The sequence below is a fragment of the Nesoenas mayeri genome (assembly GCF_963082525.1).
Source record: "Nesoenas mayeri genome assembly, chromosome: 6".
Lineage (NCBI taxonomy): Eukaryota > Metazoa > Chordata > Aves > Columbiformes > Columbidae > Nesoenas > Nesoenas mayeri.
The window spans coordinates 6,911,637-6,938,343 of record NC_137545.1 but is presented as its reverse complement, the minus strand read 5'-3'; the positions used below and the strand labels follow the sequence as shown (position 1 = coordinate 6,938,343).

Sequence of the window (26,707 nt, the reverse complement as noted above, 5' to 3'; positions counted from 1 at the left end):
TTGCTTTTTCCAAAGAGAGAACAGACCAAAAATGGATGGGAAGGTAAGCGATAATTACACAAGGTTACAAAAAGAACAGAGGGGTTTCCCTTTCTTAAAAATAAAACTATTTGTCTGCTATACTTATACAGCAGTAGCCAGACCAGTTTTTAAATATATTTACTTTTTAACAGATTTGTCTGAACAATGATCAAACGAAGCAGGAAAATGATGTTATTTTTATTTTTTATAAGCACTGAAGATAACCTTTGCACAAGTGTGGCTCAGAGCTAAGTGAGTTAACCAAGGTCACCCAAGAAATCAGTAGCAGAGCAGGCCCTGGAAACAAAGCCCCTCTCAGACTATTGTCCTGTCTCCTGAACCACCTCTTGTCCATTTTCTTTCAAAAATCCCATGTGGAGGAGGGAAGAAAGACACAGAGCGGTTCAAAGAGGTCAGTTTTTTCTGAAGCTACCATACTTTATATGCTCTGAAATTGTGACTACCCCAAAAGGAGCTTATTTCCTTTTATATGTCAGCAAAACAAAAGGTCAGCCTATTGAAATATCGGTCAGGTCTGACTTTCTTCTATTAATAACAAGTAGAGACACATTTTTTAAAGTAATAGTTAAATAAATGGCTACATGTCTGCAATCATTTCAACTTAAAATGTCAACTAGATTTGAGATGCCATGTGCATTTAATCAATGACTCCACGTTATAATATAAATATTACTTTGGTTTGACTGCTTTGTCTGGCATAAATCATAATTCAGTGAGATGAGCACATTTCACTTTCTCTACAGATGGCTGTTAATGGCAATACCTATTAAACTGGCACCTGCCAGCACTTTGTAGTTAAAGAATCTGTCAGGAGCCCCTTCTGTATAATTTCTCTGTTAATTGTTGTCTCTCCTCCCAGCCCCACCCTCCCTCCCATTTACCGAGTTCATGTTACAAGAACTGCTGAAACAGAAAATCAGCAAAACGGCTGCTTCCTTCTTTTTTGCCTCACAGTAGAACTCACAGTCCATCCTATATTCCTGCACAAAATACGTATATATCGGTCAAAATGCAGCTCAGGAAGCTTTAATTCAAATACTTCAAGCATGGCTTTAAATGCTCAAGGATCTTTGACCACAATGCATCCATACTACATATAGGAATGATCAATGTACCATGACTTATATGGAAAATTTGGAATTCAAGTTTTATCATCAGATGAGAGACGGATTTTAGAACAAGTAACAGCTAATGAAGGATAAACACGCTGCCATAGCGTTCAGTATTCATTAAGAACACACTCTTTTTGCAGAAGGTGTTTCTTGGGAGAGAGGAGACAGACACTTAGCTGACTTTTTCTTTTATTTTTTTGCTTAGTAATGGCTTGAATAATAATATTTCAACTTGAAATGAACATGCAACTGTTTCACAAAAAGCACGCTCCTCGCTAACAGTTTGTAATTTCCAGTCCTTTTAAATAGTCAGAGGGAACTTTCTGCTCTGATCTGTTAAGTAAATATGAATCTTGTTATCCAAGTTCAGTAATGAGAGTGAGGGGTCTATTCTTCTTCACTGCACTTGCATACATCGAACGTTAATGAGATTTATGCATGCATATTAAGAGGAGAACAGATGCTTAATTAAACAAATAAGCCTTTAGTAGGCAGTCCACATGATCATTTTTAGTACAAAACCTTTTTTTCTGTTTCAGTCCACAAATGCAGCCAAGGAGGAATCAATACGGAGGATGAAAAGAAAAAGCGATACACGTAAATTGAGGTGTTTGTGAAGAAAAAAAGACATGACCCATCTCAGATCATTTTGCTATTGAGGACAAGAATCCTAAAATAACTTTAGCCTAATGAAATGATAATTTCATCTAGTCTTGGATTTTGGTGTGTTTTTTTTGTCTCTCCTTGTTTTTTTGCTTAAATCTATCCATGTCCACACTGATTTCCAGCACCAGATGTACATACATAGAAATGTAGTAAAACGTTATATCCACTGCCTCTCTCCAGCAAATCACATCTTTATTATTTGCTCTTTCTTCATTATATTGCTAACTTTTTTTCTGCAATGCTCAACTTCTCAGGGCAACACAGAGCAGGAAAAAAATCCCTCCATAAACTATCACAGTGCCATGCTTAATGGAAGTCAATAGCTGTATATTATGGTAGCTGCTCTGCAATACCATTACAGGCTCAACACTACTGGTTGTAAAAAGTATCATTCTGAGCGCAAGGCCTATAATAGTAATAATGAAAAAAGGGTCATTTCTGTCTTCCAACTAGAATGAAAAATTAAAATCACTAAGGCACTTAGCTCAAAGGAAAATTGGCAAATTAAAGGGACAAAAAAATAAAATATTCATGGCTCATATTGTGAAATGGAAGGTAAATAATTTAAGATGAACTCTTATGTGGGGAAAGTGCACTCTTTCTGAAGAGGAAAAAGCAAATGTAACCAGTACGCACGTAGATATTCCTGCTTCCTGGGCTTGCAGTTACACGTATACATGCACAGAAGTGCAAGTCATGGTTCATGTACAGTATTTGTGAAGAACAGACATTTTCTCACCTAAAATAATTTTGAAAATATATGCTAGTGAGCAAGTGAAATCAAGTTGCCAAGAGCTGCTTCATATGAAGAAGGTCGATTGTTTTTTTCTTTCCTGAATCCAGCCTAGAAATAAAGACTGAATGAGAGGATGTTCTCCCGCTGTGCTCCACGGCAGCCAAACTCTTTACTCTGACTCATCAATTACATACTTGCTCTTACATTTTTATACCACCAAAAAAATGATGACTTCAGCCTCCTGGTCTCTGCCTGGGGGAGCCACCTATAAAAATGCCATTGGCAGGGCTGCAGTCCATTAGCTAACTTACCTACATCCCATAAAGCTGAAAGGACTGCCCACGATTTTTACAATCACTATCTGGAAAAGGCAGTGAGAGAGCCATAGGCTTAAGGTGATTATACAGCAGGACTGTAACAACTGCTATGGGATTAGGATACAGAGCGGCGATGCACAGCAGAGGTCACGTTTCTCTGGTGATTTAAAGGTTCAGTCTTTTTCCAACTTAATTTAGAAACCAACATAGAGCCTACCTTTGTTAGGAAAGAATATTTTGATAGTCTTTCAAAGCATGGCGATTAAATAACTATAGGTCACAAATTTAAAATGTATAGTTCATCATCTAGTGAACTGAGGAATATATATATATATATATTTAATATTAACCTCTTGGTTGTATCAGCTTTGCATTCCCAGTGCTAAGTGATAATGCATTCTGCATGAGTGCTCAGCAGCAGTGATTTCTAACACATCCAAGGGGTGGAGATGAACCCTTCCCAACAGCCTACAGAGCCACCTTACGAGGCTTTTGACAGGTCAAAACCAATGGTACTACACACTATCTTTATTCAAAGGCACAAACACGCTGTTTCACTATAGCGGTGCCCATGAAAATACAAAACGCCTTCAAAAAGAATTACAGGGAAGCTCATCCAAGGTCCGGGTGTCTTCTCAAGAGTCACCGTGCCTTGAAACAATCGGTCAGCTCAACGCAAGAAAAGGGATGAACCAAGAATTCAATACGGTATTGCATAATCTTGACATTGTTACATATCTGCAGGGAACTGAGTGTTATTTCTGTTCTGAAAGAGTTTCAGCATAGATGCAAGACTGTTTTTTTCCCCGAGACTGCAGCATATGCTTAGTCACAGTATTTAATGTAGCTGTGCTCCTGATACAATACCAATTTCCGTTGCTGTCTGTTGTCTAGTGGTGAGCTACTTAGTGAGCTCTGACGGTCCAATCTGCCAGAAAACATCAAAACGTAAAATATAATGCTTGCTTAGCTGATGTTACATACAACCAGTTAACAGGGTCAGCTCCTGTTGTTCCTTGGACGCTCGGGCAATATAAGCGGCAGAACCAACCAAACAAGAAATCACAAACACGATGCACTCTGCACCACAGTAAACCAGCACTTTAATTAAGTCTGATCACTAATAACCAGTGTCATCTGCATTTCAAATCTCCAGTATATTAACCTACTCTGCTCCAAGTGCCACAGTCATTAAAATGCTGCAGCCAAGAGTTCCAGTTAACACCGGGTAAAACAAAAGGACATTTCTAAAAACAATTATTACAAAAAGAAAAGCATGATTTCTTGATGGTCTCTCTGAATCACAGTCACCTAAATAAAGCTTCAATCCAGGAAAAGCTTAGCAGGAAAGCAATCATTCTCTTTTTTGTATGTGTAAAAAAAGACCAGGAACTACAAGTAAATAGCAGCTGAGCAACAGATGAGGCACTAAGTGAAATCTGTTAGCAACTGCTAACAGCTTTGCTATTTTCTGTTGTTAAATTCAAAAAAAAAAAAGTAAAAACCCAATGCAGTAGCAATTCCAATATGTTCAAAAATCTCAGACGCAAAAGACTAAAGCTCAACACTTCTTGTACGACAGATAAATACTTGGGTTTAGTTTTAATATCTTGAAATGCTTTGTTATTGATTATAAGGCAGAAACAAGCCAACTCACATGGATACAGAATCAAGATAAAACTTGTTATAGCTGTGTACGTGACCCAGCAACTACAGCACAAAAACCTCATCGCAGACAAATGGGACTTTTCCAGTAGCTGCTTTTAGGCTCAAATTCTGCTCTACTTTGTCCTGTAGAGCTGACTCCCAATCGCTCACCAGAAAGCGCATGTGTCTTCATTAGCACTGAGCTTTCTGGCAAGATCTCTCCAATATTTTCTTTGTCCTTCTGGTCCTGGTGCTTCCACCACAGATGACCATCTCCTGCTTATCTCAACCCAATCTTGACACAGGTTCAGCAAGTCTGTTTTCCTGTTTGGATGCATCTACACAGTGCAGAACTATGTGGGCACAGCTGAAATAGCTCTGAACAAAGCAAAGGGGTTTTCTCTCCTATCAGTCCCTCATTTTGGTGGTCTCCCACATGGGGGATGGATCACAGTGCAGCTACAAAAGGCACACCACAGATTTCCTCTCCATCCAGCTTTCTCCTCACTTATGGTGTTTCCATTTCCAATTCCTCCTATGGCAGGTTCCCCTTCCAATTTAAACTGAGCTCATCTCTGTTTCTAAATACTTCTCTATTTCTTTCTCTTAAGCTATCAAGAATTAGTAGTCACCTTCCCTGCTGCAGAAGCTCACGACTTTGTCGCCTTCAGCTTCTCTCTTTCCTTCCACAGATGTTCTAGCAATGAAACACGCCAGTTTCATCTCCGCGATGTCATAAAAAAATCTGGCTGTTTCTTTCCATCCGTGCTGCTAAAATACTTGATCTTTTAAACCTTCTGACTGCAGTCTCTTACTCCCCAGCCCTCCTGACACTCACTCCTCACTCTTCACATCAGTGCAAAACTCCTGTTTGAAAAATACCCCTTGAATCTGGTGTTCAGTCAGTATTTGACCCCTTCTAAGTTCCTCCATTAGCTTCTGATTATTTCTTTTAAAATAATTGAAATTAATTGGTTTTGTATTTCCTGTCCTCCACAGCAATTTCTCCCTGAAAAAATACCAGCCTGGTTTTGCTAATCTTGAACAGGACATATAGTCCCCAATTCCTTTGCAAAGTCTCTTGTTCAGTTTTTACAGGCCATCACCCTTTCACTCCTATCATGGCTGGGATTGCCCAGGATTCTCACTTTCTCAGGAGGGAATTTCTTTTCAAGACTAATTTTCTGCATCCTAAGAAGAAACACTGTCGAGGACACAGAACCTCTAAAATCCCCCTGGCTCTTACAAACAACTCCTTCTCTGTTCATTATAAGCTGGTGCTTCCATTTTTGTGGCTTTGTAGAGATTTTCAATGGTGTGGGATAGAAAGTCCCATTCTATGCTACCATACGGATAAATACTATTAACAATTACTGTCTGCTTGGAAGACTATCAATCTAAATAAAAAGCAAGCTTACAAAAAGAACAGATGTGTAAAGGTTGTGTACAACCAAAATGTGAAATGTATTTTGAAAAAGGGCATCACTAAGAATGGTAATCTATTGTTCCCAGCTTTGCATGTTGATCATTATCAGATGTTTTTTGTCACCTACAATGCTTTTTTTGGATTCTGATGTCATCCCATGTTCCTTCTAGCTCAGACATCACACCCCCGTCAGTAAGACTTTGCACTTCAGGCTTCAAATCTGCCAGTGATATATGAAACAGAATACTTATGCTTTTGTCAGACCTCTGTGTCACTCCTCTCCTCTTCCAACAGCCCTGTACACGCCAAAGAGTTAAAAAGAAGAATGAAAATAGATGCAAGGCTTAAGATATACAAGAGAGCTGCTAAAGTCACCCTCCTAATTATTCAGTGTTTTGACTACTGTTCTATGTTAAGCCCTGTGTCTTTAAACAGTGTGGACACAAATACATGAACACAAATGCCCAGGTGTGAGGAGGTTCCTGATCAGCATGCCTGAAGATCCCCATTTGAATGCGGACTGGTATACCCACAAACCTTCATCTTAGCAATGCTAACAACTGCTGAAATAATGCACATTTAGCACATAAGCATGCCTGTAAATTTTTGACAATATCTCTACACTGTTCAAAAGTTGAAAGGACAATTTTGAGGAATCTTATTAATGATACATGGAAGAAAGTCAGCTAAAACCTTCCATGTCAATATAACACAAGCCATTTGACTCCAGAGGACATACCAACAGAAAGCTGCAACGCAAGTTCATGTATCATTGTAAGTGAATGATCTTGCAGCTGAATTTCTTAGATTACTCGTTAAATGTATCTCTGCCTAAGCAATGATTGTGGCTTTTCTATGTATCTGACTTGTACACAACGAAGCATGCTAAGAAACACCAATGTCCAGCTGACATTAAGTATCCAGTGCCACAAGCAACCATACAGTCTCATCTCCTCCAGGTGATGATGAAATTTCATTCACACACCCTCTATTAATTATAAAGACCTGCTTAAATGGAAACACTTTAATCCTCAGTAGATTAAACAGGTACCAGAGGCAGGGGTGATTGCAACCAGAACTAGAGCACCAAAGGCTCCAGCAATAGCAAGGAAATGGCCTGAAGAACTTGGTCTAATCTCTGCTGATTCCAGAGATGCAACCGATAGCCACAGAAGAAATGCAAACATTTGCGCACTGGGCAGAGAGGATGATGAGTTTTGAGCACTGCAGGCAATGGCTGGAGATGCAAAGCAAAGGTTTTATCATAACTACAAATGTTACTATGCTGTTTAGAGTAACACGAGCAATCCTCTTCCCCCCAAAGCTTGTGAGAGAAGTAGATAAGCAAGAGAAGAGAAGGCAAAGGTCTGAGTGTGGGAGCGGGTCATGGATTACTCAGAAATATTCCCCACAAAGCCTCCCCCAACAACACACGCTTGTTTTTAGCATGAAACCTTGAATCTTTTCTGACATATGGGAATGAATTTCAAAGGCACAAAAAGACATTTTGTCTGCCAAATGTCTTCTGCCTCAGCTACAAGTTTAGTGTAAAAGTATAAACTGCTTTCTTTTTAAATAACATAAACATTACTTTGAGTCCAAGTGAAATAATTTTTCCACTACTTTATGATGTGTTTCCTACGTTGCGAAGAGAATAGGTGGCTGGTTTGCTTTTTAAAATGCCATACCTCAACATGACACCAAATCCCTTCTTCTTTTTCTTTTCTGGATCTTCATTTTCTTCCTTCCTTTTCTTCTCTTTGATTTTCGATTTACCCTTTTCCTTTTTCTTCTCTTTCTCTCTATTTTTTTTGTCTTTTTTTGCTTTGGTTTCTGCATCTTCTATTTCGAGGTTCCCCGGAGAGGCAGATTCCACATTCTGAGCGTCTTGACCAGAGTGAGAGCTCTTATCAGAGAAACCATCTGCACAGAATGGAGCAGCAGCAGTGAGGATGGCCGGGGGCCACCAAAACGCAAACACATTAAATACAGCACGAGTGTCTACAAAGTGCTCAAATGACTCACAACACTTACTCATTTAGCTGAATAATTTAAAAAGCAAACTAAATATACCCAGTGAACTGAAGCAGATTTCTATTGTAAATTAAATACAGAGTTATTTTAGTGACCTGCTTTCTAGTTATTATTCTTGATACAAGAAGCTTGACGTGGTAAAACACTTTCATTTGAAATCTAGCTTGTTGACCTCCATCAGCTCTAGAAAACTCACACGCTGGGATGCAAACACTGAGAGGTTACTTCAACAAGAGATTCCGGTAACTGATATAACCAACCCACACAATAAAACTATTTCATTCACTCCCTGGAATCTGTCTATTTTAATGGCTGAACAAGAAATAGATAAACTGTTCTGTCTGGTTGGAGAAGAGCTGAGTTGTTTCTATTTGGGGAGCTCAAGCACAGTTTTATGCTTCATGCTAAAAGAGACATATTTCCAGACTGGGGCCTACAAGCCCATGGTGACAGAATGAGCAGCAGGGTGCTATCAATACCCTCTGCCTTCTTTGAAAGAGGAAACGAATTTCCTGCTTGGAGAAGGGGGAATTGTAGACAGCTCTGTAAAACAAGCAAGATAATTTTTAATGTAATCTGAAGAAGACAGCTGCTTCTTGAAGTTGAAAAATACAATTATTTAAGGATTGAGTTCTAAATCCTCCAACCCACCCCCTGCCCCAAAGGAGATCAGTGAAAGACTTTACACTAAACCCCGTCAAGGTTGGACGGGGTACCGCAAAGACAGCTCTATTCACTGGAGCACGTGAGCAGCTTTTAAAACGTGATCAACTTCAACTGGACTAAATCACTTGCTTATGTGCTTCAGTGAATCGGCCTCCAGCAGTGCTAAGTGAGGGTGGCTTCCCCAATAAGTGCCATTAGCATCATACCTTCTTCTCCATCTTCAGGTCCGTCATAAGACTTGTCAATGGCAGCTCGGAAACTCTCATTACACCCTCGAGCACGGACCACGTGAGGCCTGGGTCTGTGGAAAGGGAGTTCGTTCTTCCTAACTTCAGCCACGGCAGTCTGAAGACTCTCAAGAGAACTGGACTTCTTCAGTCCCAAGGTAGGACCGAAATCTTTGCCAGAAGAGTCTGGAAAACAAACAGTTAAGAATTTTTATACCTGAAACTAGTTAGATACTTTTAATTGTGTACTTTATTACTTGGGGCCTTTAAAATAGTAGGCAATCAATGTAATTTGTTCTAAAAATAACATACAAGTTAAACCTAGTTCAGTAGAAATCCCCGTCCAGACTCGGAGGAGTTTTCAGAGCGGCAGCGATGGGCAATAGCTGGCTCACGTCTGTCAACTGGAAGCAGTGATAAGGATGGGGTCGCTTCTTCCCCCTTTCACAGCCATCTCAAGGAGAACACTATCCTTCAGCTCAAAAACAGTTACACACCAAGACTTTTGGGTTTCACAATGAGTCAGGTTGTATGAACGGTTGATATTTTCCAACACATTTCTCTTGTGAGAAGATATTATTAGTTTTCTCAGTCTTATCCAACCCTTTTTTTTCCTTCGAGCTGAAAACTGCTGCTATGATATCAACACACACAGCAGGTTTTTCAAGAAACAACTATTTCCAGCAAAATATAGCTTAACATAAATGATGTTACTGCCTTTTCCCTGTTTATAGCTGCCAGAAAGCACTTCATAGAAAAAACAGCAAATACCTTCCCAAGTCTCCCAAACCTTTCCTCTCTTTGAATACTGATCAATGAAGAAATTCACAGCCTCATTTAAAACCCTTTGTAGCATCTACTTAGTTTTTACATGGCAGAACAGTAACTGTGACATAGTGACAATGAGGAAGAGACTTTGCCCTGCAATATGCCTTCAGTCTTTGAGAACACAAATGCTTCTGTTTTCTTAAGTGATACTAACCGAAGTAACAGAAGAATAAAAGAACAGGAGGCCTTCATATACATGTCTATGTACTGTCACTCTTGAAGAGATTCTAGGATCATGGAAAATATAGGTATGTTAGTACTATATGCTGCAATTTTAGCAATCCTAGAGGTGGGAATTTCTGAACTAAACCAGCGTGATCAGTGAATTCCTAAAAGGAAAAAAGCAAAGAAGTGGCACCAAATACAGAGTCATCAGTAGTGTCTACATAAAGCAATTTACACTTCCATTACCTGCAGAGTGACATGCAGCTGAAAATAAGGGGGAGCGGGGAATTGAGGGGGTGTGTGGAGACAAGTTTAAGGGCAGCCTGGTTGCTCTTCACACAGTGCAACCTTCATTTGTTCACTAATTGCCATCCTGGAGAATACCACTATGGCCAAATAGCAAGTGCTAAAATGGTGTTAGAGCAATGACTTGAATGCAACATAAAGGTGCTTAAAACCACTAAAAAGCTGTGCATTAGTAAGCAGCACTGTGGTGCCTGTCTCAGGTGGAGGAGGAGTTGTTGGCAAAGTATGTTTATTTCTGTATAAGTAGTCTTTATTTTGCTCTTTTGTCCTAACATTGAAAGCCCCATGAGGAATTAATTTTAGTAATAACTAGCAATAACTTCCTGGTGGGTGTTTTCAAGGGAACTCTGACAGGACTTGCATGTAGTATTTTCAGTTTGCTACTAGAAAGAGGAAAAAAGAAACTAAATGGAGCACTCTTTAGCTACCAAGTAAATTCAGAACATCAGTACCTTGGAAAACTGTGGTTTGTGTGGTTTGTGTGTTTGTTTGTTTCCTAATGTCCCCCAAAGAAACAGAACTGCTCTATGGTTACTTCACTGCTTAAGATGAATGTGTTACTTTAAAGGACAGTATAAAATGGCAAAGATTAACTGTATTTCTCCTTCACTGGAAAAGACAGTTAAATTTTATCTATGATCCTCCTGTGTTATATCATTAAAAAGGCATCCTCATTTATTCAAAAACTTACTGAGAACCTTTAGTCACAGACTAGTATTAAGCATTTAGTTGCCCCTTTCTAAGACCATAATAATTTATTCTGAAATTTCACTGGCGGCACTGGAAGTTTCTCACTATTGCCATGAAAACCCACCTGTGAAGAAGCATCTGAACCTAGGGGAAAAATAATTGCACTTTTTCTTATTGATGACAGTAGTAGCAATGCAGCCTCATTAAAGGGAGCATTCAGTCAAGGAGTTTATATCCTTGGATGTTTTCACCAGGGCTTTCAGTGAGAACTTCATGTTTTTGCAATTCAGCTTTAGTTTTTTCTTCATTTATTTATCATATTTATTTATCATGTATTAGCTCACAACTAAAGATACAGGAGCTGAGGAGCTTTCCTAAGCAGGGAGAGCAGTCCCCTCTCTTCCACACTAATATCTAAGCCTGAAAATGTGCATTTTTCCTCACAGCTAAAAATAATAAATGAACAAAACACCAACAAATAAACATCAAACCTCCCTCTCATCTGTTACGTGTTATTAACGGGCACTTCTGGAGGTGGGTGGTGTGTGTTTGTATGTGTGTACATATCTAGCTCTACCCAGATTTTACATACCAAAAAGAGTTTGGCCATGAGAAATTTAATATTTCACTGTGCAAAAATGTCTCTTTTAATGGATTTTAAATTCTTGAGCCCTCATTTTACTGCTTCTTGTAGTACAGTAAGTCAACTAAAGCATCCACTTTATTTTTTCTATAGATGGTGAATTACTTTATGCTTCTCTACTGAATTTACGAGAGAAAAACAAGTGCCATCAGTACCTGCGTAAGTCTACATGAAGCCAAGTTGCTGGTTCATAGATGATACTGTTATCATGCTTTAACTGAAAGATGATATCACACATACCCTAATTTTCTGCTCAACGTCAACATGGCTACCACAGATTTCTTTTTGCTTAACGTGCTAGCAAATATAAACCTGCTTTCTGTTATTTTATTACTACTATTATTAGTTTCAGGTATTTCCAGGCTTCTCTTTTTCCCACATCCGCACATTCCTTTCTTTATTTTATAGCCCATAGAAGGCAACACACCAAAAGCAAGACGTCGATCACGAAAATCAAAGGGAAACAAATGGCACAGCAGTGTGGGCAATGCAAACCAACCCAACGGTGCGCGGAGAGAGAGCAGAATTGAAGAGAAGCCACGAACCACTGCCACTCTAAACGAAATACAACTCCTAAGACACCCCCACACTAAACATTTTATATATTTATCAGTAATTTTACTTTCTAGATAATGTTTCTTCTTGAAAACCGGAAGTATATTAATATGCCTAAAGGTTATCATTGGGAGGAACATATTTGTGTCAGCTAGGCTAATTTACTATTCATATTTTGAAATTATAGCAATGCGAAAAAACAGGTATGAAGAAAAAAAGAAAAGTGTCACCGAAATTAAAAAAAATAGAACAAACACAAAGTGGTAACGGATTATAAATAGTGTGGCTCTGTATTTACTGGTTCCTACTGCACAGCACAGGACACGCACCGTAGAAAACATTCATGAGGCCCAACTCGGGCCTATCCCAACCCGACCGAACTAACTGTAGTTACCTCTACCCTAAAGGGATTGAGGAATGTTTAAAACATCTTTTGACACATATACATTCCCATGATTTTCAAAATACAATCCATTCACAGATCACATATATGTTTGTGGGTTTTTTTTAACACAAATTACTGTATTGCTAACTTTATGTTGCCCCTGCAGAGGTGAGGATAGTAAGCATGGTTTCAGAAACACCCCAACTTTTGTTCAGGAAGGAAAAAGCAGGATTTCTGTTGGTCAGAATCAAATTATGTAGGTATCAGGCTGGCAAAATAGGCCCCTCAGCGAAATTTAGTCAAAATATATCCCTGCTGTTGGGAAACCTATTGTATGAGAAGAAACCAAATCTGTTACCCAAGTGAAATACATCCACAGATACAAAAGGAAAGAGAAAGCCAGTAAGACTCGATTGCTTTACTCTCACCTTAGCTCCTCCTGGAAATTTACCTCTAAATAAATGGCTGTATAAACTGTGAGTGTCCCTTTAAATAAGCTTTAGGGCAAAAAATGAAACATTTGTCATTATTGCCATGTGGCATAAAAATCAAAAAACAGGTAGACTGGTTCTTACCCACAGGACTGCAACATTACGTGGTGACAAACGAATTCATGTTCAGTTCTTTCTGAACCATTTTGTTTAGTGTAGTTTCATTTATTTGTGGTGGGATTTACAGCATACACAACTGCAAAGGGTTTTTTACTCTCACTTGTATTTTTATATTTAGATACCTCCTCAATCATCTATCGATTCAATGTAGAGAACGATTAGGAAGGAGGAATTTGAAAGTCATTACATCATTTAACTTGTGATTTTCAAATGAAGAGCTTTAATAGGGTATTTTTGTAGAATAACCTTAGATCATACTGTAGCCTTTTCTTCAACACTAGTTTATACAGGTAGCATAGAAAAGATGATGAGGGTCTTGATAAAAAGCAAGCGAAAAATAACTATACTGGTCACATATTAACTATCTACCTCACATATTAAAGACAACATGTATTGTTTTGCTCATTTTATACCTCAAACCAAGCATTCCAGATTAGAAGCAGGAATATTCAACATAGAACAACCCCACACCTGACAGAAAAAAACCCCACAACACTAAGAAAGGGAAATCAAAGCACGTGAGAATTTAACAAGTTCTCTGATTGAAAGAGCCAGCTACAGCCTTCAGATTTACGGATATTTCAATCTATTTTACTACATATAATGATTGCAATTTAGCCTATATTTGCACAAACTGCAATTTCAGCTACAAATAATGGCAGTTCACAATTTGCAGCCCAGAAGGTACGGTGAGTTTTATCCAGCTGAATCAAGGAAAGCCTTGGAATAAGGCAACCACTAGGCAAGAGGCAAAAAAGCACAACTGTTACCTTAGAAATGTATGCTGGGGTTGCCGTTTTCTATAGACTTATCAGTACCAAACAACACTGAAATATAACATGTTAATATTTCAAAAAGAATAATATGTACAACATTAAATGTCTCACAAATGCTAATAAGTTTCACAGTGCAACAACATTAAAGAATCAGGAGAAAAAGAAGGAAAAAGGTTCAAGCTAAAGCACTCAGAAATGGCACACGCATTTGCTGGGTTAGACAAAACTCAGCCAAGCCTGTCCTTGCACAGAGGAACGGCTGATGTTATCTGGTGAAATAATTAGTTTTCTTCATTTGGTTACACAAGTTTAACCTCTCCCATAACCTTCCACTGTGTCCAGAGCTTTCCTGTGCATCCGAATCGCTGCCCGTCTGGCAGGCTCATGTTCTCTCCCCAGTTGGTACAGACCAAAGCACTTGCCCTTTCAGCTGGTCCCAGTATAAATTAAGCCACCTGACTTTATGTATCTCAAACTGATTTTAGATATCGCTGTTACAACCTGCTAGAGGAAAACAGCTATAGGAAAAGCAATGGAAGAAGTCCAGTTTTTAGAAAATACGATTCCCCAGTGATTTCAGGTACCTTGTAAACTGATCAGCACTAAGAAAATTTCAGTGCCCTGCGATTGCTTTACTGCTCCTTCCACAACCGCCCGCAGATCAGGACAAACATTTCAATCCGGCTTTAAGAGACTGGGAAATGTGACACTTTCCAAGATTAATCAATATAAATTACACTTCCCAAACTAAACCAATATTTTTGTTCCCACCTCAAAGTTCAGCACAAAGTGAGAGTCCCTGCACCAACATTTAAACAAAGTCACTTTTAATGGTATGAGGCCAACATACAGTGTTACCTTTGACCTGTGGGACACAGAAAAACTTCTTCAGTAGCAGAAGAAAGTCAATAATGTTCAATTAATGGTTGTCATCTATTTTTTAAGCCTCAAGCCTATTTTGAAATAACCTGCTGAATTATTACTTAGTAACAAAGCCTGACATAATTTTTTTTGAAAATTACTCATTTAATTCAGAAGTAACAAAGGAGAAAAAACGTTCATATTAAGCATTCTTTTTTCTTTGTTAATTCAAAGCCTTTTCTTTTAAATTTCTTTACACGTGAATGCATAAAAACTCTCTCATATCACTCGTTTTATTCACAATCATTTTGTTTTTCAAAAAGTGGTATGTCATTGTTATACATCAAGTTTTGGCCTGGACACATTTTTAATAAACACTTGTAAGCTGCATGTTAAACGTTACTTTAAGCATCACTTGGGGATTCCTTTAGACTATTGCAACAAGGAAGATTATTAGTGCAAAAGAAAAGCCAAGCCCAGGCAACAAACAAAAAATACATTTCAATTCACCAATTTAACTTGCAATTAAAAAATAAATGATATAAAACTCTTCCTTTGTGCGTGCTTTTCATTAATTGTGAATGTTAATACTAAGGAAAAAAAAACGCTGGATTTTTAACTAAATAACCTGGAAAAAGGATCCCTTTTGCTAATAATGGCATTGCTTTTGTACACCTGCCCACACTCTGACCGGTGAATCCTACATGCTTGAGATATTTATGAGTTCTCCTTATTGCTGCCCCCCCAAACTGCCCAACAGCCGCTCTAAATTTAAGATGCTCTAAATATTGTTGCCATGGGTGACACATGAACACGGACTAAGGCAAAGCGCTGCTAATAAAAAGGCTTTCACAGCATTTCAGTCCTTGCTCATAAGGAAAGTTAAAATTTATGGCTTTTAAAATACTGGATCTGAGGAGGTCAGGTTAAATGGTTGCTAGTAATAAAAGGAATCAATATGCCACAGCATCTGAAGCAGCCAGCAAACTAAATAAACACTTCATCCAAATCCACTTGGCCCTGAATTAAAAGAACATAAAATACTGTATTTATTTGGTTTGCCCTCCACCAGTCCGGGGTTTGCGTCGCTACATCCACTAGAATTCTACGCAGAGCTTGCAACAAACATGTGCTGGCCAAGTAGCAATTAAACTGTATGTCAAGGCTAGGAGCAATTAACTGGGCATTAACCTTATCAGGGAACCACTTCTGGATTAGGCAGCGACAAACAGGCAAACATCGCAGTCTGGGAAGATTCTGAAATGTCTATTTACAAAAGCTCCAGAGGACTCAGACTTTCTGTCTCAGGCACATACAGAGTAAATGAGGCATTTCCAATAATAACCCTTTATTCATAAACCCTGAACCAAACCAGAATCACCTTTTCCAGTGATTAGTGGCTCCTGTTATCACAGAAAAGCAAGACAGTTTGTTCCTTACAGCGCTTTAAAATAAAGCAGAGCAGAAGAATTAGTGGACTCACATCTTTTGCTTCTGATCTACGTTTGGTTTAGTTTATAGACTGAGTCCCAGAAGTTATGAGAACCTATTTTCTTCTGTTTCTTTGTACATGTTTAAACAGAAAGTGCATAGGTTAATTTTCAGCTTAGGAAATTAATGCACATGCTGCTTGAAGTTGCCAGCAGATGATTTGTAAAAAAGGTCCATACACACCTGTAATCAATCTATCTACATTTACACACACAGGCCATTCGCAAAGGCCTGCATAGTTCTGAAATTGCTTTGTTTGCGAGTTTGATAATATTTGTCTTGAAACAGTTTCGAAAAGTTGATGTCAAAATCTAACTTTTGAATGAGAATATGCAGAATTTTGTCAAACCTACTATTAACTAAAAGAAACAGTTATCTGGCAGAGCTCTGACTCCAAATCCCTACAGAATTTGAAAGGATTATGTAGGTTTTCAGCTAAAGTCCTCAGCAAAGGTTGTTTTGATTTCCCAGTGCGATTTTTAAGATCATTTGATTGCTTATAATATGGTAACAGTATTTTATTGCAGATTCCTCGCAGCTGAATGCACGGTTATGGTGATATTTGGTCTTTAACCCGGTGTTATCTTACACACTTTTTTTGCCTTCCTTTTTAACTATCCTCTGGACTGAAAGTTCTTTGCTTGGTCTCATTACACAGATGATGATTGTTTTTAGAAACACAAAACCACCCAAAGTATACACATCCTTCCTGCCATATTGGAATAACTGAGGAGTGGGAAATGTACATTCTTCCAGCCAGGTAATACTACTTTTTGTTTTCCTCCCCTTACTCACCAGTAACTCACCAGTAACTTTTGAGCCTTGCACACAATTAAGCTGTGAACTAGGTCCTTCACTACAGCTTTGAGGGAATGCAAGTTTCATTTCCACGCTTAGGTTACCTCCTCTAACATTAGTTGGATCTGGGTAAACTTGGATCTGGGTAAACTTGTGCCTGAAGTACAAGACAGAAATGCATATGCATTCCCATAGGTACGTGAACATACAATGATATTCCACGTGCACGTTTTCAACTACAATGAAGCTAGGAAGGAATACTCATACATGCTCCTCAACCTGTGTGCTCAAATACCTTGCAAAATTTAATAGGAAACTTAAGAAGGTAGAGAGTCATGTCAGCAGAGAGAACATATGTAAAATAAAGACTTTAGTATTGAGAACAGGTTTCTTTGCAGGTCTTAAAACACGGGGAGTATTTTCAGGGCTTTCTTCCACAAAACTGAATCCTTAGAAAAATCATATCTAACACAGGGAAGAAATGGCAAGGAACTTTCCTTCTTAATCGCTGCAGCCAAGCATTTTGCTAAACTGTTTTGTAGAGTGCAAAACCAGACTCACACCCAACGATGTCTCACTGTCTTCCGCGGTTTTAGCAGACGCTGTTCACAGCTGGATTACACTCCCAGCCTTGCTTAAATACGAAGTCAAAATACTACTTTAGTTATGCTGGTTAACTCTGAGACCTGGTCTGTACGATCTACTGCTTCACACTTGACATTTATTTGGCCACTATAGTACAGCCCTTCCTTAAGAGGTTCGCAGCTCCCTTGCTCGGAATGTCATGACGTGCCATTGCAATGAAAAGGTGATTTTAAAAAAGAAACTAGTGAGGATGTGAACGAGAGATCAAATACAGATAGTTTTGCAAATCTGTATTTTTTGAAAACTCATTACGTTGTGAGATGTTTAGCAAATGGGCACGGAGCCTTTAATATCCCCCAAGGAAATGGGAACCTCCCCGGATCTTTTAAGTTTTGTTTTCCCTGCAGCAACTTTTAGCACCCTTAAGATGTTACTCTATTAATTATCAAGTTACGTGTTTGGGATCTTTTCAATATGCAGTTTTGCATTGCTACAGTGTGTTTAAATGGCAAACTAGGAAAGCTCATGGAATTGCTGCTTCAACAACTTAGAATATGATTTAAGAGCAGTAGGCACCTGTTTACTCTTTGAAAGCTGTTTTTACTTATTCAAGGGACCAAAGGTCTGGAAGGAAGCAACAGCTTTAGAAGTATAAGCAGCTCTAAGATGCATCATCAGAGATTATCAGTAGTTTTGAAATTTCACCTCGTGCTTTATGCAGCTCACGAGAGCTGATCTATGATACAGCAAATTTGCACTGTGCTCTTGTTCCTATTTCTATGGCATTTAAAAAATTAACAAGTATTTATGTATTTTTAAAAGAACACTTCCCAAGTCTTGTGTTTTGATTTGCTCTTTTTCTTATTTTAAATCATGGCTTCCTCCTCTGCTGATGTTTTGCTCGTTCTCTGGTCAAGACTGATGGAATCCATCCAATATATGCTGGATGACGCTACCTCTGAAATACTAATTTGCAGCTTTGTTTTTGCTTGAGACTGACAGGTAACTTTAGTAGGGCCTTGAGTGCTGGCCAGAACACCTACATGGAGGCAAAGTAATTATATTAATGTGCAAGGCAGCAGTTACTGTTGGTCATCAAACAACCAGGAAATAAATCTGCATACAAAGAAATGCTGTCAACTATACAGCACAAATAAATAAAATGTATTTTTGGGAACCCTTTTCTGTTATGCTGATTTGAGACCAGAAAGTATGAAATTTTCAAATTCTGATGCGATATTGCAAATGACATATTGTCATTTAATACCCTGAAACGTTTGCAACAATAAATGTCTTCCTTTCTAGTAATCTGGAGTGTTATATTTGGCTTATTTCATACTAAAAGGATAGCACATCAGCCTCGCTTTCCCCTCAAAATCCAGATATTGTCCATAACACACAGTTTACCTACACATTAAGGTAAATGTATTTGGCTATATATACACAACATAAAGGTATAAAACTTCATTCTTTGCAATCATGTAGCTTCTCAATTGCATTTCTAAATGCTCTAAGCATACAAACATTAAATACCACAACCTGTGTTACTAGCCCTTCAGTAGATTCCTAAAACTAAATAATAAGTGTGACTAATATTCTTGAAGTTCAAAGCTTTTGCTCCAACTCCAACAAAAGGCGGTGCCATGAACATTAAGAACAAACACGCACAAATATTGTGTAGAGTTTCAAGGATATTAAGCAGCTCTGGCCCATTTCTCTAGTAATATCAGAACGTGTTATTTTACCTTTTCACAGGGGCTAGTGTCGCAGTTTAACTTTTTCAGGTTGACCAACTGTATAAAAAATAGTTCTCATGTTCAATGATTACCTTACATAAAAAACGTACAGCATCTGTATGATTATAACAACTTTTTGTTTCTTCTGTATCAAGCGTGAACACTTGCATCTCTGTTCTGCCCTGTATCCTATTTTTCAAGAAATATTATTGCCTTCTTTTGTGTTTTTCTGACTGTGGACCAGTATTTCCTCCGCATTAAGAGGGAAAATGGGTTAATCAGTGAAATGCGTGCCACTCCATTTCCTCAAGAAGATAATGCAAAACAAGCCATACTGTGGTTGTGTATAGACTTACAGCAATCAATTAATGCAATATTTATATAAATTAAGAACTGCATGCATATTATCACACAGTTAATCAGGACTGTTCAGCAGCCTTCAATGAGTAAAAGTCAATCCTCATAGTGGGTAGTGATACACACTAAGGAATTTACTTCAGATCAAAACACTAAAATCAGATTTCGAAACACTGACGTTAATGTTATGAGAATTTTTTAAAAGTAATGGTTCTTGTACCATATGTTTAATTGGTCCCCCTGCAAAAAAAGCAGCCCCACAGGAGGGAGCGGGAAGCTACTGCTTGGGTTCATATCTTGCTGTAAGAGACAAAGCAAGCAATGGCTAATCAATCATAATTTCTCTTCACAGCAACAATACTGACAAACATTTACCTTAATAGGTTTTTCTGTTGTTGTTGTGGATACTAAGAGTGTTCAAAGGGAAGCAAGAAAACTCCAGAGAAGCAAAAATCTATCGAATATTAGCAAATATAAACTATTCTTGCCTTCAGTCAAGTCCCTGAATATTTGAAGGCAAGGGGAGCTCTTGGATAAATAAGATACAAACTTGCAATATCTTTGTATTTCTTGTTAGGCTTTAGCATTTGGTGGTATCAGAAAGAGGACATGGGCTATACAGAGTTTTTGTGTGATCCAGTATGACCCCTGTTATCTTCTTGGGATGTGTTACAGATGGAAGGTGTCCAGAACAGAAAGAAACAAACACCCAACACAAAGACGACACTGCTTCCTGGTCCTATCAATTATTCATTACTTGCACTACGGAAGCACACAGAACCTCTCTAATCACGGGCCAAAACCTCACTGCCCTTGGTGTTATACCAAGTCAAAACAGAATAATATTCAGCACCTTTAATAGTTTTTGATCAAGTCTACCTGTCTTTCCGCAATACTGGCTCACTTCTGATCTCTGTTTCTGCTCTGACTTATTTACGATTTGTCAACACTTTGTAAAGTACAGTTCATCTCCTGCTACGTTCCCTTAAAGCTCCTGTGCCTCAGATGTTTTCAGGTTTAAACAGAAAACACAGATGTGTTGGCACAAGATTAATTTACTCAGATTTCACATTCAGATTGAACCTGAATTGTTAAACTAAGTACAGTATTTTAAATGAATGCTGCAAGCATCAGCCCAGAACAAAGCTAATACAAGTTCCTTCCTCGCCTTTTGAAGGCATTAGTGGTTCATTTCTTCTGAAAAGCAATATAGAGGAGTTGAGCAAAGAATTTCCCGATGTCCTTTTACACTGGTTTTGCTATTTGCTTACTTCAAGTCAGTTCTGACAGAAGGGTCCCTTCTTACTTAGGTGCTGATCACAGAATGGGTTAATTTTTCTCCAAATAGATTATTAAAAAAACCTAACAACCCTTAAATCTGTTTTAACACAGAAGCCCTCTGATTGAGAGTTGGTATTTTGTGACAGTTTTAATACACTCTTATTGCTGATTCTGTCATTCTTCAATGTCTGTGTGCATAACTCTTAGGAGACTTAAATGATATTCCTGTATGCTGAAGCACATTACAAACATCCCACCGTCTAGTTCATTCAGTTTGATCTAAAGCAGCTACCCTGAGTAAGAGCTAATATTGATACTGCTTTACACCATCTGACTGCTAAATTTCAATCACTAGGTTTTTCTTTGTCTGATTAAGCAATTAAACTGCTTAACTGAAAACTACAGGCTATTGATTTATACGAAGGTACTAAGAAATTCTATTTGAAGTTTAAGAACAATTCCCTACCAAAGATAACAAACACATGAAAGCTCAAATTGCAAAAGCATATTTCAGTTTTCATTGTTCAAGTATTGTTGGCCTTTTTGTTGTTTATTGATCCTGTTTACTCAAGCGGTCATTCCTGGGTTTCATTTTCTAAAAATCATTAACAAAATGGGCACTCTGTTCTGCTAATGCAAATTACAGTGCAAGTGAAGACTCTTCATACACTGTAAGTCATCATTAAACTGGGAGAATCACAGAATCCCAGAATGTCAGGGGTTGGAAGAGACCTCAAAGCTCATCCAGTGCAATCCCCCCATGGAGCAGGAACACCCAGATGAGGTTACACAGGAAGGTGTCCAGGTGGGTTGGAATGTCTGCAGAGAAGGAGACTCCACAACCCCCCTGGGCAGCCTGGGCCAGTGTCTGTTACCCTCACTGAGAAGAAGTTTCTTCTCAAATTTAAGTGGAACATATTGTATTCCAGTTTGTACCCATTACACCTTGTCCTACGATTGGTTGTCACCAAGAAGAGCCTGGCTCCATCCTCCTGACACTCATCCTTTATATATCTGTAGACATTAATGAGATTACCCCTCAGTCTCCTCTTCTCCAGCGCCAGAGCCCCAGCTCCCTCAGCCTTTCCTCACACGGGAGATGCTCCACTCCCTTCAGCATCTTGGTGGCTGCACTGGACTCTCTCCAGCAGTTCCCTGTCCTGCTGGAACTGAGGGGCCACAACTGGACACAATATTCCAGGTGTGGTCTCCCCAGGGCAGAGTAGAGGGGCAGGAGAACCTCTCTGACCTACTGACCACCCCCTTCTAATCCACCCCAGGTACCATTGTCCTTCCTGGCCACAAGGGCCCAGTGCTGGCTCATGGTCATCACAGTATCACAGTATCACAGTATGTTCTGGATTGGAAGGGACCTCAAAAGATCATCTAGTCCAATCCCCCTGCTGGAGCAGGAACGCCTAAGTGAGGTTGCACAGGAACATGTCCAGGTGGGTCTTGAATGTCTCCAGAGAAGGAGACTCCACAACCCCCCTGGGCAGCCTGTTCCAGTGCTCTGTCACCCTTACTGAGAAGAAGTTTTTTCTCAAATTCAAGTGGAACCTCTTGTGTTCCAGCTTGATCCCATTGCCCCTTGTCCTATCATTGTTTGCCAACGAGAAGAGCCTGGCTCCATCCTCATGGCACTCACCCTTTATATATTTATAAACATTAATAAGGTCACCCCTCAGTCTCCTCTTCTCCAAACTAAAGAGACCCAGCTCCCTCAGCCTTTCCTCATAAGGGAGATGCTCCACTCCCTTAATCATCTTGGTTGCCCTACGCTGGACCCTCTCCAGCAGTTCCTTGTCCTTCTTGAACTGAGGGGCCCAGAACTGGACACAATATTCCAGATGGGGTCTCACCAGGGCAGAGTAGAGGGGAAGGAGGACCTCTCTTGATCTACTAACCACCCCCCTTCTAATACATCCCAGGATGCCATTGGCCTTCCTGGCCACAAGGGCACAGTGCTGGCTCATGGTCATCCTGTTGTCCACCAGGATCCCCAGGTCCCTTTCCCCTACACTGCTCTCTAATATGTAATTTCCCAACCGATACTGGAACCTGGGGTTGTTCCTGCCCAGATGCAGGACTCTACACTTTTCCTTGTTAAATTTTATTAGGTTATTCCCCGCCCAACTCTCCAGCCTGTCTAGGTCTCGCTGGATGGCAGCACAGCCTTCTGGCGTGTCAGCCACTCCTCCCAGCTTAGTGTCATCAGCAAACTTGCTGATAGTACACTCTATTCCCTCGTCTAAGTCATTAATGAATATATTGAATAATACTGGCCCCAGTACTGACACCTGAGGTACTCCACTAGATACTGGTCTCCAACTAGACTCCGCACCATTGACTACCACTCTCTGGCTTCTCTCCTTAAGCCAGTTTGTAACCCACCTCACTACTCTATTGTCTAGACCACACCTCTGCAACTTAGCAACTAGGATGCTGTGGGAGACTGTGTCAAAGGCTTTACTGAAGTCAAGGCAGACCACATCCACGGCTCTGCCATCATCCATCCACCCTGTAACATTCTCATAAAAGGCTATGAGGTTGGTCAAGTATGACTTACCCTTGGTAAAGCCATGCTGACTGCCCCTAATAACCTTCTTATCCTTGATATGCCTTGAGATAGCACCAAGGATAAGTTGTTCCATTACTTTCCCAGGGACAGAGGTGAGGCTGACCGGTCTATAGTTACCCGGGTCCTCCTTCTTGCCCTTTTTGAAGATTGGAGTGACATTTGCTTTCCTCCAATCCTCGGGCACCTCTCCCGTTTCCCAAGACTGACCCCAGGACCCCCAGGTCCCTTTCTCCTGCATTGCTCTCTAATAGGTCATTCCCCAACTTATACTGGAACCTGGGGTTGTTTCTACCCAGATACAAGGCTCTATACTTGCCCTTGTTCTATTTCATTCAATTTTTCCCCGCCCAACCCTCCAGCCTGTCCAGGTCTCTGATGGCAGCACAGCCTCTGGCGTGTCAGCCACTCCTCCCAGCTTCGTGTCATCAGCAAACTTGCTGAAGAACTACTAAAGTAACTTCTTTAGCTATAAAAACCTCCTGAAAAATGCCTATGGTCCCATCTTTCAGTTTTTATCATAAAGCATTTGCTGCAAGAAGACACAAAGAAAGAGGTGGAGCTTCTGATGCCAAGTCCTGTAGGTCTGAAAGGAGTTCTGTTGCAGAAGCTTTAATTGTCGTTAATGCTAGGGACCATGGAAATGAGCAGGACAACCTGCAGGGTAAGTAACTGCTCAAAACAAACTGGGCAGAGTTCGCTCTACATTTGATCATCATACAGTTTCTTGAATTCTAGGTGAGTATCAGAACGTTCCTCCATCTCCGGTTAAAGGATGCATTAAACCCAACCAAGACTCCTTCCCAAAACCAAAAACCCCAACCAAATAACAAAAATCACAAAGCTAAAACCAACAACCCCAAAAAAACATGGAAAGAGGGTTGTGTTGACCTGCAGAAGCTGGGGACAAAATGAACCCTTTAAGACTCCAGCTTCAGTCTTATGACCTGTAACTCATGACCCTTCATTTTATTTACAATAGCTAGGATACTTTATCTTTTTATACTATCACTCTGTATGGTTCCAAATCCAGAGGTTTGGGCCCAGCACTTGTTACTTGAAGCCAAAGTGATTCTTTAAGGCATAGATGGTTTACAGACTACAGAAGGATCTTGCTATATAGTTTGCTATATTAATAAGGAAACATTTTTATTTGTTCACATATACAGTAGTACTGTATGTGCTACATACTCAATAAAATGCATTATTTATTTGCATTTTCCTGTTTGATTTCTGAAAGGCTCATGAAATTTTAATGAAGGTGGTAAAAGCAACAGACTACGTAATAAAATTATTTACAAAAAATGACCTTAAAAGAATACTATTAACATTGCAAAATAAAGCACTTAGGCTGGAGAATGCCATGGCGGAGGTGTCCAGTGTCATCTTTGTGCTCTCATTGTAATAGACTTACACTTTATGTTCCTTACACAACAGCCTTTGCTACCCCTAAATGGATCTCTCCTGTGCTCTGAGAGTCAAGTCTTTGGGAAGAATCAGCTTTTGATTATGCAAGTCTGACACCATCAGCACCCACTAAAAGGCGTGAGTTGCCTTTGCAGGCATCCTTACAGCCAGCACGTCCTACCTCAGACACCTTTAGCCTCCGAACTTCCATGATTTTAATAGAGTTTGTATATACAGTTTCCTGGGTGTGGGGGTTTTGTTTCATTTTAAAGAAAAGCAGTTTTCTTTCCCCCACGGTTTCTGGATCCGCTGTCCTAGATTAACATGAGCCAGTGTCCCCTCCATCTCAGTAACGTCACCCTTTCCCACCCATCACCCACTTTCCCCATCCCCAGCACCCTTTTCTAGCCTCCCCCGTCCCCCTAACAACGTGCCGTCTTTCCAGCCTCTAGCCATATATTCCTCTTCCTCTCTTAAATACAAACATCAGAGTTATTTTAGGAGACAGTAAGAGAACAACCTCTGTCAAAAAACAGCAAATAAACCCCACGCTTCCCCTGACACTTGAATGGAAAGTTTTACTTCAAACGGCTCCAATCTCACAGAATCTGTAATGGGATGTGTCACGCGTGACACTCACCGGGTGATAACACAGTGACTACTGCACACTACACCCAGACTTTATATGCAAAAAGAGAAAAGAAAAAGCAAACCAGGAGTAAAAGAGACCGAAGGTTTCTCCTGAGACAAAGATTTCCCCATATTTTCTTTAGGACAGCAGAAAAAGAATCATTGTAAGAAATGGTTTTTCTCCTGTGTGTTTTCTCTTTTTTGTAAATGTATTTATTCTTTTAATGTAAATTCAGACTGAGAATTATTTTCTGTAGCTATTTTGTGATGTTCGTTTCAGTAATAAGCAGCAAGTTATTTGATGCAACAGCTGGCAGAATTTAGTCCTAAATGTAACGCTTATTCTTTTTTGTACCTTTAAAATGAAAACCAGTGTGTTATTTTTTAGAAAAGAATTAAGCCGTAGGAGCTTCGATCGAACAATTTTGCCATTTTGTTTTCAGAATTAAGCATCTGAGCAGATTATAAAGCAATAAAAAAATAGAGGCATCTGAATAACTACTCTACATGGGATTTCTCTTTTATAACATCTCTGTTTGTCAACAGCAGTATTACAACTGGCAACCAAAAATAACAGCTCCTTTTTTTTCTGAATACAGGAACTTATGCCAACTGCAGATAGCAACAGAAATTGTAATTACATGAAAAACCCAAACAAATCAATGCTGGATCCGCCGCTCTGGTCCTACTGCGCACAGGGAGGACGGAAAACTTCCAGTGAAGGGAGGTTTTTGTTTGCAACCTGAGTGCAACCACAAAGGTTTAGTTTCAATTTAAGAGTCAACTTGAAGAGGAGGGAAGGATTAAATAAAGGATTTTTACAACAGAAGGTGAAGAACTAAAGGGGCAGGAATTAGATGTAAAATAGCCTCAGCATAGGCTTCAGATTACCTGTGGGGCTGGGGGGACACGCGAGGGAAATAACCAGCGTTTAAGTTTCCTTAAAAACAACCTCAACATAAATAGCTTGGTCTCGTGTCAACAGGGATCCTCCTGTGCACTCACAGGGTTAAAACATCAATCACTACGCTTACTACTTGTAGATAAAATTTAAATGCTTGGAAACTACATGGATCCCTGCAAGACTAAATTAAGGCCAATGAGAAATTTCATGTGTCAGGAGATTCGGCAGAAAAAAGGGTGAACGCTAG

At 39.5% G+C, this 26,707-nt stretch overlaps 1 protein-coding gene across 1 annotated transcript in view; it reads right to left on the bottom strand.

The window, feature by feature from the left end:
• Window positions 1–26,707, bottom strand: part of PARD3B (par-3 family cell polarity regulator beta) — a gene marked incomplete at both ends in the record, with an annotated part of 357,354 nt that overhangs the window by 118,568 nt on the left and 212,079 nt on the right. Inside the window, 2 exons of the mRNA XM_080346605.1 lie at window positions 7,635–7,869; window positions 8,853–9,059. Coding sequence (XP_080202731.1) covers window positions 7,635–7,869; window positions 8,853–9,059 — 442 coding nt within the window. The remainder of the gene's footprint in view (window positions 1–7,634; window positions 7,870–8,852; window positions 9,060–26,707) is intronic.